At 33.5% G+C, this 16,298-nt stretch overlaps 1 protein-coding gene across 7 annotated transcripts; it reads right to left on the bottom strand.

Moving 5' to 3' along the window:
- Nucleotides 1-3,385: 3,385 nt before the first annotated feature.
- Nucleotides 3,386-16,292, bottom strand: LOC132714082 (peroxisomal leader peptide-processing protease-like). 7 transcript variants are annotated; one of them, XM_060696820.1, is made up of 10 exons: nt 16,158-16,292; nt 11,364-12,186; nt 10,421-10,581; nt 9,569-9,712; nt 8,633-8,791; nt 7,761-7,882; nt 7,134-7,222; nt 5,961-6,055; nt 4,988-5,059; nt 3,386-4,237 (listed from the first exon to the last, which is right to left on the bottom strand). In XM_060696820.1, the coding sequence occupies exons 2-10, from the start codon at nt 12,155-12,157 to the stop codon at nt 4,212-4,214; spliced, it is 1,662 nt and encodes a 553-aa protein (XP_060552803.1). In that variant the 5' UTR covers nt 12,158-12,186; nt 16,158-16,292; the 3' UTR covers nt 3,386-4,211. The 7 variants fall into 7 exon arrangements, with proteins under 7 accessions (XP_060552803.1, XP_060552804.1, XP_060552802.1 ...); XM_060696821.1 differs by having other exon boundaries at nt 11,364-12,182; nt 16,158-16,236; XM_060696819.1 differs by lacking the exon at nt 16,158-16,292 and adding an exon at nt 15,131-15,264.
- Nucleotides 16,293-16,298: the final 6 nt, after the last annotated feature.

Genomic DNA, 16,298 nt, shown 5'->3' with positions numbered 1-16,298 from the left:
AATTTACTAAAAAAAGAGGTCAAAATATACAAAAAGCCCTTACTGCGTTAGTAACGCAGTAGAAATATGGTGAAAAATACCACAGAATCGGTCATAAATGGCACATTACATGGAAAAAATTACTTTTATCTTGAATCTTTTTACATTTCTTAAAACGTCAGTACATTTTTCTCAAGTTTGGCTTTCTTGAAATATTGTATCTCATCTGGAGGCATGCAGCTTTTAAGAGGTATGGGCAAATCAGAAAATGGAACAGGGATTTAATGTTTATTGTGATCAGTCTACAGACGTTGGGGGGGGGGGGTTAATAATATTTCAAAGACAAATGAATGGAGAAACACACTTTTATCATAACTGTACGGAGTATAAAATGGTTTCCGTGAGTTCTGGCTCGAGTTTACTGACATTAGACGGATAACATGAACTTCGCATGCAGATTGGCAACAGTGCCTATGCCAAGTTCAGTACGAAAGTTCAAGATATACCATCGTGAAGGTTTAATACAAACGGCCGTGTAATACCATTTTTACGGAGTCTTAATTTAAACTGGTGCTAGGGATATGGTGTGGTCCAAAAACATCATTGTTATGTCGGATATATCAGCCACTAAAGACGACTTTAAAGGGTTTTTTTACTGTCTCATTATTTTGAATAGTTTTATTATTTTTTTCTTGTTATAAAGCATCAGCATAGTAGCCAATAAATCGTCAATTTAAAATGTTATTAAGCAATATAGCCCCTGATGAGAGTGATAGTATTTAAACCTTTATCTTGCTGGCAGCAGTTGAATATACCCATGTGACAAGTGCAGACCGTGTCTTCTGATCATGGTCTGCTTTGTTCGCTATTCTGTCCGTTCATTTTGGGGGATTTTCCTTGAGAATGATGAATGTTTTTTGTCCAGGTTGAAAAATGGACAAAGTCCATTATCATATTTCCAGTGAAAATGAATTAATCTTCAAGGTGACAAAATTAATATAAGAAAGAGTTCTATCTCTTTTTAACTCATTTCATACTGACCAATGAAATACTCAAAAAAATTATCTAGAAACTATAGCCTTAAAAAGTTCATTAAATTGTTTTATGATTTTGTATGAAAACATGACTTTTCATCTTTATAGAAAACCATGTATCTAATGAAATTGCGACTGACTAAGACTTCGACGAACAAGGTAGGCCTATGTTTATATATTAATATACGTACCTGGTTTAAAGAAAATTTACCATACAGTACCTGTTAATTTATAGGTTTAGAAGTATTGTCTTTTTCCATAAAAGCGTTCTTTCATCAAAATTGAAACAGGAATTTAAATAAAAAAAGGAATTTAAATAAAACTTTTTTTACGCGGGAATTTTTTTTTGAAATTTTATTTTTCATGATATTCATTTGATACATCATAAAGTTTGTGAATACGTGGCAAAAGTTTTTCAAGCAGCAGTCAACACACAGCTGAAGTACAATCACGGATTTATATTACTAATATAAATCCGTGGTACAATTGACTAGCAACACATACGTATATGATGGTGATCAGAATGGACGCAGAATGTTTCATTATCATCGAGTGTGATTAGCCGTAAGTCAATGCATTCGTATCAACCTTTGTTTTAATTTCAACCCTTAGCCTGCTAGCGGCAAATGATTCTAATAACGCGTTCATTTCAGACCAGTAGAATGACCGTAATAAACGGTAATATCCAAGAACGCTAACGCTTTCGTAATCATCTTCTATCTTCTGAACAAAGTGCGATAAAAGCAGACCAAAAAATAAGTAACATTAACAAGCTATGAAAAACATATTGATATTGTGCAGTCATTTCTTAGAATTATTATAATTTCAGAAATAGCCGACATTGCTGTAACTGAGAGTCTACCAACTGTTGCCATGGGAAACGACATCAACCAATCTGCCACCAGAGACAATAGACAAATGACCGTGTCAAATTCAGTGGAAACTAATTCTACTGTATTCATGATTTTTTTTAAATTAAACTTTTTACGTTACATAATAAAGATATTTAAATTATTTTTTTATTCTTAATAAAATACCTCAGTTTGATTGTGTTAGAAGCTGTAAGCTTATTCAGACCCTGGCTTATTGAAACACTTTTGAATCCGTTCCTGGATTTTGTTTGTTTGATTGGGTTTTACGTCACACCGACACAGTATAGGTCATTTGACGACGTTCCAGCTTTACTGGTGGAGGAAGACCTCAGGGGGCCGTTTTATCAACGCTCTACGACACGTCGTAGGCTAGTTTTTTGTCGTAGACATGTCGCAGAACGTTAAGACCGTTTTATTTACGTTTGTCGTAGCGTACGACGTCGTAAAAAATGTCGCAGCTCTACGACAGGGTAAGGGCTGTCGTACGACGTAACTGTAACGTCAAGACTGGCGATCACTGTTTACATGTATACATGCTCAGCACATTAATTTTTATGAAATAACTTTTTCAGAATAAAAAAAACAAACAAAATATTTCAATTGTTTTTGTTTTCTTTTAATGTCAATAGCTTATAAAGGGACTTTATACATGCGCTCTAAGTATAAGAAAGAGGCGCTCTAAGTATAAGAAAGAGGCAGAATATACAAATCTTATACCCTATAAAAATGTCTAAAATATCGTTCGTTTGGAGCAAATATGCCTTTACGGTCATACTCTATTCTATTAATAATGAGTTCTAAAGATGTCTTCGGAAAATAGAATAAAAAATAAATTAACTCACATCTTTTTTATTTCACATTAATATTGGAAAATCCATAATATTTTAACTAGATTTTACATAAATTTAGATATTTCTTTGAAGAAACCCATATGGTATAAAATAAAGAACACAGGAAAGTTAACGTGGTCATGACTCCGGAAAAACAATTTTAAAAAGAGAAAATAAAATAGTCAATAGAATATAAAAAAGATCAACAAGACAAGGCGACATTAACTAAAAGTTACCGTGGATGAAAAACACTAATGTTTAAATTATCAAATTTTATGGTAAACTGCAATATACAGTGTACATATAATAATTCAGTCTGCACAGTCTGCACAATTTGCATGGTGTATTAATTATAAATTTTAAATCTTTAAAAAAAATCTAGAATCCGAACTGTAACTGTATTTCAGGCACGAACGTGCACCTGAGTAGAACCACTGACGTTCCGTAAGCTAGCTCAATAGCTTCCTCACATGAAATAATCCATAGTCCCTGTCTGGATTCAAACCCACATCAGTGAGGGGCAAGTGGTTTGAAGTCAACAACCTTAACCACTCGGCCACGGTCCGTTCCTGGATACAAAGCAACTTACGAAGCAATGAGGGAATGAAACTACTGCTGGCTTCTGACCGTGAGCGTGAATTAAAACATTGCAACAACTAAAAGGTTACAGTAATCGTTGTTTTAATATAAGAAACATCACATTATCACTGACAGAACATCATGTGAAATAATTAAAAAACATACACACGAATTTGTTACATTAACATTAATACTTTATAAAGTGTATCTAGTAAATATAATAACAGCTAAAGTTCATTTGACAAACATGATCAGGAATCTATGCAGACGGCAATGTTTTCATTGTCATCACTGTGATTAGCCAAATAACAAAGAAAATCTCTCAATGATTTTGTTTTAATCACACAAATACAGGAAGTTGGAAGAAGAAATGGAAGATTTCTTAAAAAAAATCTTGTGAATATAATACAAGAAATGTAGGCGAGGTATACATCATTACACATATAATAAATAACAGTGAACAACTCTGATTCAATAACATAAATCAATAAATATTATCCATCCAACAATGAAAACAATAATATTGAAAAGTAATTTCTTGGAATAATATAAAATTTTAGAGTGAAATACACACTGTATCACATTTCTAATACCAGTATTATCTAGTTCCTTCCAGGGTGAACAAACCTCACAAAAATTAAAAATCTGTGAAAGACAGACCTATCTGGGCTCCAACTCAACAACCAGTTAAACAATCAATCAGCAATTAAATATTTTGCAAAATTATAAACAAGCACAAAATTTCCATTTGAGCAAAGTGTAAAAGCAATGTGTATTTTAAAGTAAAGTGAACACAGTATATAAAATATGGTTTTCCACTTCAAGTGTTCATGAATATGTGCTCTAAGTAGCGCATCAATTATTATTGCACATACATGTATAACTTATCTGCCAGACTGCCACACACTCAGCTCCGTTCAAATTGGACTATATACTTTGCAATCTGTGAAAGAGAAATCAACAAATCCATGGTCAAGATATTTATGGAAAAAGCAGTTTGGTATAACTTGTTTCATGTAAATTCAATTCCTACATACACTAGAATGTACATTTACATGTATAAAGCAATATGTTTCTTTTCTTTTACTGAATGACACTAAATATTATATTGCACATATTTTACATGTTTATAGTAAATTTAAAACAACAAAAAAAACCAAGAAATATTTACTGAATGGCATGAAGTAAAGGCAAATCATGCAAACCATAAAAAATGCCATAAAAAGATAAACTTTAGGCTAACTTAAGATGAAAACCTAGTCCCCAAGATCCAAAATGAATTATCCTAAGCTCCAGTTTTCACCTGTATAAAAAACCTCTATTTCTCTGTTTGCATTTTAGATCATTTCTTCCCAAGAAAGATTTTATTACTCGACATTCAGTAACATTCAAAACTATCTTGGCAAAAGGTTCCTAACAACAGGCCATACGACCATACAACTTGTGTTCAATCAAATATGACTAAAATATTGTTCATTCCTTAACATTGACAAAGCTCTATCCTGTTGCTGGTAGCATAATTTTTATATTTTGATATTCAAATCTCTAAATTGAAAAAGACTTTCCAAATTCAAAGCTCGGCAAAGCCATTACACAAATTTGGCAGTGTTAAAGGTTAAAACTGATACTTAACACCCAGCAAATAGAATTTTATATCTAGATAAATTATAGCACTCAGATAAAATATACTAACCTTCAGTTCCAATACTCCATATTCTATTTATAGAATTATTCTTCACATGTAGTGACCTCAGTATATCAGCATCTGAATAACAAATTTTATCTAATGTTTTTCATTGAAATGCTTAAAGAAACTCAACGGAGTTCAAAAAGTCTAAAAACATAAAGTTTAAAATTATTACAAAGATAAAGTGAAGCATTTAAAATATTTGCAAAGGATAATAAAGCAATATGCTCAGAATTAGATTGAAAATTAAAAAGCCTTTGACTCTATCTCAATCCATTGAAAAGTGGCAGCACTTTTGAAATCAGTCTGGATGGAAAAAAATAAACGCATAATTTTATGGCAATTTTGAGATGTCCCCTTGTTGCCATGATAACAGGAAATTTAAGATTGAGCATGCCGTTACAAAGGCTATGGTCTAGTCAACAGTTGTGCCAAGTTTGATGAATATTGAAGCATCTGTTATACCGGTACTTATAGTTTCATAGCAATTTAAACTTGTAACATGAGGATTTTCAATGAAAACAGCCATTTTTCACAAAATGCTCATGCAGTAATTGGTTAAGATATTGCTGTAAGGCATACAACATTCATTTAGTTATACATGTGCATTATCTTCTTGCTTACAAAATCCAAGCCCCATAATGGATACTGGTTTTCAACTTGAAATATCCCCACACTTCCATGATTCCCCCCCCCCCCCCACACATTTAGTCATACTCATCTCTCCACGGTTATCTTTTCCACATTTAGACTGACTTTTACCCTTACCTCTCCAAGGTTTAAACAAGGTTTCCTTTTTCACATATAGCCACCCTCACCTGCAACCTGCAATCCTAACATCATCTATTAAAGGATCCCTTTTTTCACATTTGGGTTAAAGTCAACAATGTGAGCTAATTAGCCAAGTATGGCTTCATAATGTATCAAAGTGATTGCTTTCAGTAAGAATGTTATTATAAATCTAAAAATAAAATATTACCATTAGTCTTAATGAAATACTTGATAATTGAAGCCACTGTTTCTATGGGTACACACATGTTAACATGTGGATAATATGCCCCAGATACTGTGTCCCTGAAAATAATAATAATAATAAATTCATAGAAAATTTCATTCTTTAAACATGCTTTCACTAAGATCACAGAAATAAAGTGCTGTTGGCAAAATAGAAATCAAAAGCAATTCAATGAAGCTTCTTAACATATTATTTACTTATATATACGCAACATAAAGAGAAAAAGCCATGGCACAACATGGTAATTCAGGGCATTGCTGTTGTTTTTTTCTTGTCTGGAGCAAACATGAAAACATGCTATAGACAGTCTGCTGATTCTGATCATAGCTTTTTTTTCACTTACTGTGGAAGTTGACATTGTTATTGTATAAAACATGAACAAACTTGAACAGATAAAACCTTGATTGGTAATACAGATTAAACCCTAATTGGTTAAACTGATAAAAACCATAATTTGTAAACTATAAAACAATTATTTTAGACATTTCAGGTATAGTTGTACAGTGGCTAGCATTAACCTTTTTCGGATTCTGTACAACTTCTAACATATATTCCCAAAAGTAAATATCAATTCCTCCAAAATTAATTTGTGATGGTGAATGAGGAGAATATGCACTTTCCATTTAGAGACAGACAGCTATACCCACAGAACTAAACAGTTGAAAACTATGGAAAGTAGCCATAAATGACAATCCCTATATAGTAGGATATCAATCCTTAATTATTTCAGGTTTTTTCTTGATTATTTAGTACTTATGAAGAAAAATAATGCTGATCACCTTTAGCCATAGGCACAAACTCACTGAGGAAATTTTTTATCTAAAATCATTACTATTCCTATGGTACTCATTTTGTGGATAGGTCAATCCAAAAACTTAAAAAGTTTTAATTCTACTGCTGTAGGATTATTTTGCATTACATTACATGTACCTTCATTTTACTTTTTTTACAAAATCAGACAGTTTATGAATTTAAGAACCCACAAAAATGTCCTGTTTGACAAAACAATGAACTTACCTGCTCACAAAATAAAGTGAATTCACAGTAACCAATTACAAACAAACAACAAGACATAATACATGTACAATGATTTCATGATGTACATGAAATTATGTTTTATGCTGGTGTACAACTTACTTTGAATTACAGACCACTAAAGCAACAAGTTGTCCTCTTGTATTAAACACACCTCCACCACTTGCTCCTGCATGCACTGCACATGTTGTCTATAAATGAGTCATCAAATATATAAAAGCATGAAGAAAAAAATTAGTTGTTTCATAAACTCAACAAGACCCTTAGCTTTTCTCAACGCTGGACAGTTTGTTAGAAGCAAAGTAGAAAAAGGGGCAGTTATTCAACTGTTAATGCCAAGGAACAATGATGTACATTTATGTGATGTTTCTAATGTATTTCTTGCATATCAGACTGGCATTTCAGTTAGTTTAACCCATTCCAGAAATTTCATCTGGCATCGGGGGTACCACATGAGTTGCATGCTATACAATGGCATGCTTAGGATGACGTAGTTTAGAGTTATGAAGTTGTAATTTCATATGCTATTGTAAGAAAATAGTTATGGATGTAATGGCATAAATTTCCATGGAATTGTTTTATTAAAACATGATAGAAAATGGTAGAATATGCAAAAACACATATTTGACATATGTTTGTGGTTGGGATCGAAACATTCGTCCCTCGGGAACCCGCAACATGTGACAGATATTATAAATCTTCACAAATCAAGCTGATAATTCTTGTTACCTGTAACATGACCGGGACGTTATTGTGCCGCACAATCTTTGAAACAATTCCTCTACAAACCATAGGTAATGTGTCACCTTTTCCTCTAAATATAGCATGGCCTATTACATACATCACTTCACCTGCAACAAATTATAAATCAGATATAAAATTATTCTCCTTTCAGATAGAGCAGTCTTAAATGATTTTTAAGCCACTTTCAGGTCAGAAAGTAAATACATGTATGAAAGAAATATGTATACATGTATATGTGAGAATGGCACATGCACAGAATCAATCTCCTATGCAGTGATCTCCCCTTATCAGTACAGAGATCTCTGCCATCACACACATTTTTATCAATATTTTGATATTTTATATTTTTAGCTTTTGAATTTATTTTTCATTGTTTTTTATACTTTTGATATTTTTTTGATAAACTATAACGAATGTAGGTACAAAAAGTACGTTAGATTTTCTATGTAACGTTCGCTATTTAAATTTGAATTTTGACATTACGTCATGTGACTTTCATCAACATGTGACGTCTGCGAAGGCAGTGATTACAATCTGCAAAGGGAGGTAATCACTGTGGAGTTTGGCACAGAATATTTGGTAAACGGGTAAAACCCTACTTGAAATAGCAGCATAATACATTGTATTTTATTCAAGAACAATTTATTCTGTTTAGGTACAATATTCATGTGTGTTAAATAACAGTGAAATTCAAAATTACACTGCTTTGAGAATTGACCATAATTATAATGGAAACAACATAACTTTTTTTACTATTCATAAATTTCATAAAAAAATTTGTTTGAATAGAATCTATAGCTTTATGCCCTTCAATATGAATCATTAAAAAAGTTGCCTTAAAACAATGTAAAGCTTACCTTCAACTGCTCTTCCAAATTTAATGGGATATTCTTCATCACCGGTTGTTGTACAAGTTTTCTGCTGGATTAAGGCAATATCAAAATGTGACTTCAGTGGGGTTCTATAAATAACATTACACATCTGAGCAGGGCTTGATTCAGAATCATTCACAGAAACTGAAATAGAAAACCTTACACAATTATACATGCATTTCGGTCTAAATCATTAAATATTTTTCAACATTTCTAATTATGTTAATTTATAAAACTGGTTGCACATGTAGCTTTTAGTTATGCAAAAACAGATGTTTGATGCTTGTTGAACTCAATCTTGGTGTTGTACTTTGTCATGCAGTCACCACATTGCAATCTATTGAGACTAAGCCTTTCCTTGACACTAAGCATGCTGAATATAAGCAAGTACAAACCAAGATTAGTCAGCACATCCATGCCATCTGATAGTCTGCACTGAATTCAATGAATAAACATTTTGAGATTTTCCCTAAAATAAATGAATGGTTTTGTCCAGATTAAAAGATGGACGAGTCCAATGAAGATATTAAAGCATTGTAAGGGTTCAAGTGGTACTTCTCCAAATCCCTCCAGAGGCCTGCACGTCGCGGAGCAGGCACATGGCAGGTTAAGGTCAAGTCATCTCAAGTACCATAGATGATTGGTTGACCTGTCATAACTAACTCTGGAGGGTGGGGCTAACAAGGGTCGTTTTTGTTAGAGATGCCGTTGGAAAGCTGATGCCTTGGATAGTATTGTCATCTTCTTCAACCACCAACGAACGAAGAATAGGCTATGGAAGATTCGGCTTGAAAAGACTACCCCGATGAGACTTCTACAGAGGACCTGCATGGATGCTGATAAATCTCGGACATATGGTTATTCCAGCGCTGAGTATAAACAAACCTATCAACAACAACAAAGTTAAAGAGGTAGTCTTACCTCCCGAGAATTTGACATCATTTAAAACATGGCTACATGTTAAAATGAGCCCTTTCATAGAGTCTATGACAACACCAGATCCCCAGTTATGTCCAACATTAACACACCTGACCTTCTGTAGTAACTCAGGTATAAATCCTGAATCTGAAAGAGAAGTACCGTAATCATTTAATTCAGTACTCTTTTAATCACAGAAAAAAATAATTGTTTAATTCAGTATAAGATGTAAAAACATTTACAAATGAATCTATTATCAATAGATTTCACTAAAATATTTCATTTAGGACTGTGCATAACGAAAATCAATGCCCTTGAAACAAAAAAGCAAACTCTTCAGTCTTTAAAAACTTGTATGCATGAAAGAACTTGCCAAATAGCATGCCTACGGTACGGATATTATTCATACCTGATTTCTTAAAATAGCATATCAAATCCACAAACATACACATACCGGTACTCAAACTACAGCTTAAAGAGAGCATCCCAAGCAGTGTAGATGCTTGTTTGTTAAAATTAATGACAATCAATTACAAATTTTGACACAAAAGGGGCATAACTCGAAAAAATGCCTTTCAGAATAATGCCTAATGTCTTTCAAATGTACTTTGTCATGATAAGCAAGTATTACAATTGTTGTGTTGATACATATCAAAATGTTTCAAAAATGGGGTTCATCAAGCTTCTGCATGACAACAACAACACCCACACTGAAATCATAACGACAGCTTTGTGTGAAAGGGTCGCGACTCATTCTTTATTTAATGTAAGTTACATCCCTTTTGCATCAACCCTCAATATTAATATATTAATTGCCCAACTTTTTATTTGAAATCTTTTGAGCTCATAACTTACCAAATCCACCCACATAGTCTGTCTGTTTAACACTGTCAATGTTGTGTGTTAAATGTGTTTTTAAGCAACCAAGTACTTCACTTATTGCACATGCTAAGGACAATCCGACCCACTCATTGTTCTTCCAACACAATGATGCTATCATGATGCCTGCTAATAACCTATAATGACAAATATTATGTTTTTAAAATTTACACATTCTTTTATTCAAGCTCCATGCCTAGTAACTGAAAAGTTGCAATTACTTTGTACATGTATTATGGAATAAACAATTAAAAAACACCTATTGTGTACATGACTGGAAAAACACTTAAGAAAATGCCTAAATTGTATGTGGCATAAACAGTTAAGAAGAATACCTACACAGGGCTTTCAATTCATCAATTTTGGTGCCTAATTTTGGCACCATTTCCTCCTTAAAAGGATTATATTCTCCTCCATTTTTAAAGAAAACTCCTTTGTTTTTTTTAATTTACCTGGAGCAGAAATCCCTTAACAATATCCTATTTTAACAAAATAAGATATTTATTAATGAACAACATGAATATTGAGAATTTGTCATTATTGTATTTATGTGCAGCACAAAGTGTCCAAAATCCTCCTACATAGGAATAAAACTTTTTTTCTGAGTTCCATCTCAAATCTCAGATTTTTCATTGGTCAGTGAACATTTAATGGCAGTTTCTGACCAATCAAATACCTGAGATCTGAGTTTGAGCTTAGAGAAATTCTTTATAATCTCCAGCTTCTACAGGAATAGGTACTGTTCCCCCAAAAACAGAGAATGAGAGAGCAATGCTTTACTGTATATAAGGAATTAACAGTTTAGAAATTATCTACATTGTATATAGAATAACGGTTAATGAAATACATTTTATATGAAATAAACAGTCAAGAAAATACCTAAATTGTATATGGAATAAATAGTAAGTTAAGAAAATACCTTTTCCTTTTATGGCAGTAAAACAATGCCCCTCCCTCACTTCCAGGAACACACCTTGCATCTGTCAATAATAAGATACCTTGAGGCCCTGCCACGTTGCTTAAGATACCTCTACTCTTGGCATTTAAGAATACTTCAGGACTCATACTCCCAAATGGTGTTGCACAAATCTCCACAAGATCTCCTACCTTATTATCAATAGAGTCCCTTATCATTAAAACATTATCTATTGGATACATATTCTGTAATTTGATAAGCACAAAGAATGACAGTAGCTTGTAACACATTTGAGCTTTGGTTTGAGTTTTATTATCTTGATTCTGTTTGTTTTCTGTAGCTGCTGTTTCTTCAACAAACTGCCATGAGTCACTTGGCATAAGATTATTTAGGACTCTTGTAAGTCTACGGCATTCGAATATAGTCTTAAATTTACCTTTACACTTAATGAAAGGTTTAACATCTTGAACAGTGTTACTAAGCAATTTGACTGGGTGAATTGTATTGTCATTTGTAAAGTACGAGTCCTCAGGGCCGTTTTCACCATTGGGTAAAGTTACCTCAATATTAACTGAACTAGAAAATATTCTTTTATCACCACTGCCTGAATTCAACACTTTCCCTAGTCTCTCTGGATCACAATCCTCAATTAAAGGGTATAAAACTGATGCATGTGTTAAAACAAGGCCCTGTTTAGAGTCAATCAATATTGCACTGGCAGTTCCCTCAGTTTTTCCATCCAAGGTTTTCATGGACACAATGCACACCTGACTGTATGGATCTTCATTGGATAACATTTTCCTGGTCAGTCTTCAGATCAACCTATCTAAAATCAACATTAAAAGTCAGAGATATAAATATTATGTCAGTTTTTTTTAATGACACTATATGTTCATAATTATAGTGACCACCTATAGTGTGTAGAATTTTAAACATAACATATCTACTTTGTTATGAAGTGAAACATGTTTATTTTATGTTTACAAAGAGACTGTGTAGCAATTATCAATATTTTCTAACATCAAATTTAAGCCTAATATATCTTTAACCCTTTCCCTCATGAGCATATTGTGAAAAATGGCCGTTTTCATTGAAAAGCCTCCTGTTACAAGTTCAAACTGCTTTGAAACTATAAAAAATGCTTCAATACTAATCAAACTTGGGACAAATGTTGACTGGACCATTGCCTTTAAACGACATGCTCAGTCTTAAATTTCCTGTTACCATGGCAACGAGGGGAGGTCTCAAAATTGCCAAAAATCACTATTTTGCCTTGATTTTGTCAATCAAAATTTATTTCAAAGTGCTGCAACTTCTCAAGGGGTTGAGATAGAGTCAAAGGCTTTTCAGCGTTGGTTACACGATACTTTATGATCCACCTGGGGTCATTTTTAGCCTCTCACAAGTCCAAAATTTTCTTGGCAATGAGGGGGACTACCGCCCCCCTTCAAACCCCCCAAACAGAAGGGGGCACATCCCCCTTCTGGCAACACCCTGATGTATCTTTTGGATGGGGAGCGGCACCGAAAAAGTGCTCACTTTTTTAAGCAACATGTGTTTGGGGCCCAAATAGAACATTTTTTCACTATTTGAGACCTAAAAGAGGGGGGGGGGGGGTCGAAAGTGCGTTGTTTTGCGTATATATGAGGTAAAGGGTCCAACAAGTCACACAAATCCCATCAAAGAAAAAAATTTCCTTTTTACTAAATTCTCTAAATTGCTGCTTTCTTAAGCATTTCTGCACTGAAATGCTTGCAAAGAATACAATTATCAGTTCTTTTTCAATTTATGTTTTAAGTTTGTTTGTTCGTTCTTTCAAAATTTCAAACTAAGACATCCAAGTAAGTGGTTGTTGATATTATCCCAGGTTAAACTGACATTCATTATACTGGTTGGGGACCCCCAAAGCCGGACAACCACCAAACACGGATGGCCCAGAAAATGCCTGATTCAGTTTTTTTCTTTGTTCAGTGGTTGTTGATCAGTATATTTTAGGTGGCGTGATAGCTCTGGTGGCGCGATAGCTCAGTTGGTTAGACCACTTGCTGTCACTCCTGAGGTCCAGGGTTTGATCCTGGGTGACACCCTTGGGATTTTTCAGAGACACTTTCAGTGTTTCTCACCTAACCAGAGATGTACTGGTAAGAAATCCAGGTTATCCTTGCATGTATCAGTACTATACACTGGACATGTAAAAGAACAAAGGGGTCTATTCAATAACAGCTAGGGACTCACTAGGACTGGTCCCCAGATTCCCTTGTATCTCATAGCTGTCTCTGAAGTGACTTGTCTAGAGTCATGTCTACCTCCCCACAAATGGTTTGACATTAATGGAAGATAGATAGATTTATACCAAAAATAAATTCATCATTCTTCTATTATTAAGTAATCAACTTTATTTTAAATGTTGTAAATGGTAATATTTAAATGTTTGTTTCAAGAATCCAGACATTGAAAATCTTGATGTTAGAGTGCAATTCCTGACTTCTTTTACTACCCATACTGGCATGCGAGCAGTTCCCGTACAGAAGCAGTATCTGTATTTTTCGTTTAAGTGCTTGATTTTTACTTGCATTCTTCAAAAATTGATATAAAATCAAGCAGATAAATAAACGAGAGAAAATATAAGTGTCAGTTTGGCAGTACATATAGAAAGTTTTCATTTTAATACCTATCACCTGTGCGTTAAGAAAACGTAACCTTGTTACCTTTGGGGGATTCCGTCCATGCCTGCATGCACAAAAATACTTAGGCCACTAATACCACCTGCTTACAGATAAGTAAGCAATGCGATGAAAACCTGTTTAATTATCAGAATTTTGACCTATATTATCATATTAATAATTTTATGGCTTTAATGCAAACAAGCACGCCATTGCCTGTGATTGCATTGGGGTATGGATACCAGCTAATAGATACCAGTGTTTAATCTACGCTCTATATCATTAATTACATCTACCTGCCTCTGGAAAAATGGTCTCTTCGACAGTTTTAAATGAAAAATAGGTCTGATATAACAAATTTGTATAATTATAATTGGTTATATTTTATGTATGGGAACTACTTCTCTTCATACAAAATAATGGATAATTTCAGTACCCTATATGAGGCCTCATAACTAGGGTTATTCTTTGTTTAGAACATAATGAAATTTCCATAATTTGGGTGACCAGCAGATTATTGATGTGTAACATTCAATTTTTTGGTGAGTGAGTGTAATAAAAATTAATTTTTAAGAAACTATGATTTTTGTACAGGAACTGCTCGCATGCCAAATCATTTGTTGAGTAAACGATAGAATATTCAAAACTACAGCATTTGCTGCTGAAATCACAGACACTTGGGGTTTGGAGCTCAAAACGCCTTTAAAATCCAAATAAAATGCATATTTGTCAATCCCAGCACATGTATTGATCATATATATCAAAAAAAACTTAATATAAGTCGTTTTGAAAAAAATTCATATTTAAAGGCGTTTTGAGCTCCAAACCCCAAGTGTCTGTGGCTGAAATATAATTGGTTTATCATGTTGAAAATGAAAAATTAAAACACCCAAGCTTTTATCTGAATTAAATCAGCATCATGTACATATTGGATATGTACATGATTCTGATTTAATTCAGATAAAAGCTTGATTATCGTACATATCTGTCCGTACACATGGTACTGCAGTGTGGACAATTAAGGTAATTTTGATAATCTCTTCGAGTTTGATGGGCCTCAGATATAAATGTCAACATAATCAGAAGTAAATAAACAAGTAGCTGTACTGAGTCAAATTTTCAGATCTCTAGCTTAAAAATCATGAAATCTGCATGGACAAATGTTGTCCGGTTGATAGTCCCAGACCAGTACAAGTTCTCTAGTGCAAATGGAGTTTCTAATGCAAGGGGAGGTAACTGTAAGAAATATCAAAGTGTTTCACAAGTTTTGAACATGTACAAAAGTGACAAAGTTCTGTACGCTGTCGGTCGGGTAGTCCAATAAAATTGACGTGTGGTAAACCACTTTGATCACAACATACAGGATCTCATTCATATAGAGCTGTAAAAATTGAAGACACTATAGAATAGAATAGAATAGAATAGAATAATAGAGTAGAACAGAATAGAATAACTTTTATTTCCAATCAAGGCCTAGGGTCATCATGTTAAATGTGTTTATGTCTTTAGAATATATGCATGGGGGCATGACAAAGGTTTAAGACTGACTGGAAATTTGAACTTTACGGCTGGAAATTTGAAGTGACTTTAAAATATCATTTAATCAGTTTAATCTTATTAACGTTTTTCCGGTCGTTAAGCTTTACTAAACGGTATTTAGATTATATCTACGTTATGCATACTAGAAATACAGTAGATCTACTGAACTACTGCACAGATATAGATCTATAGTATCTAGTTTTATTAGCACACTGTGCAGTCTAAGTCAGCTGTACAGTCATGCGCTGCAGAGCTAAAATACATTGTAACATGAGAACAGCATGTAATTTATAAGTAATGCCAAGTGGTCAATGAAACGCATTTGTGTATGCAACAGGCTGTGAAATGTCATACAGTACGTGCACTAATCAGTTCAAGGTCGTGTGTTTATAGACTACGCAATGTCTAAATATAGTAACATTTAAATGTAATACACAGTATCCTGCAGGCACGTGAACAATGACGTCAAACGCTTGATCAATTATCGTAATGATTACTACCTTATTGCTATGCATGGATCAGCAAATTTACATAGCTCAGAACAAAAGATTGTTTGAAATAAATGATTACCAACATAAAAAATGCATCTATATACCTTTAATATTCCAAAAATCTGCTAAACACATGTAAATTTTTCTGTGACGTCATATGACCAAAGGTCAAATACTCCTTGTTTATCTACTTGTAAACCCCGTTTCGTGTTGGCACATTACATGACGGTGAGTGTTTTGTGAAT

The sequence above is a fragment of the Ruditapes philippinarum genome, unplaced genomic scaffold, assembly GCF_026571515.1.
Source record: "Ruditapes philippinarum isolate M1 unplaced genomic scaffold, ASM2657151v2 ctg206_1_1_1_1, whole genome shotgun sequence".
Taxonomy (NCBI): domain Eukaryota; kingdom Metazoa; phylum Mollusca; class Bivalvia; order Venerida; family Veneridae; genus Ruditapes; species Ruditapes philippinarum.
This window is presented reverse-complemented; position numbering and strand designations above follow the sequence as displayed.

Excerpts from the sequence above, each read along its gene's own strand:
- LOC132714082 (XM_060696820.1), bottom strand. The coding sequence starts at position 12,157 with ATGTTATCCAATGAAGATCCATACAGTCAGGTGTGCATTGTGTCCATG. Across the intron at positions 10,582-11,363 it reads TACTGCCATAAAAGGAAAAG|GTTATTAGCAGGCATCATGA; the intron begins GTATTTTCTTAA and ends TTGTCATTATAG. Across the intron at positions 9,713-10,420 it reads AGACTATGTGGGTGGATTTG|ATTCAGGATTTATACCTGAG; the intron begins GTAAGTTATGAG and ends CTTCTCTTTCAG.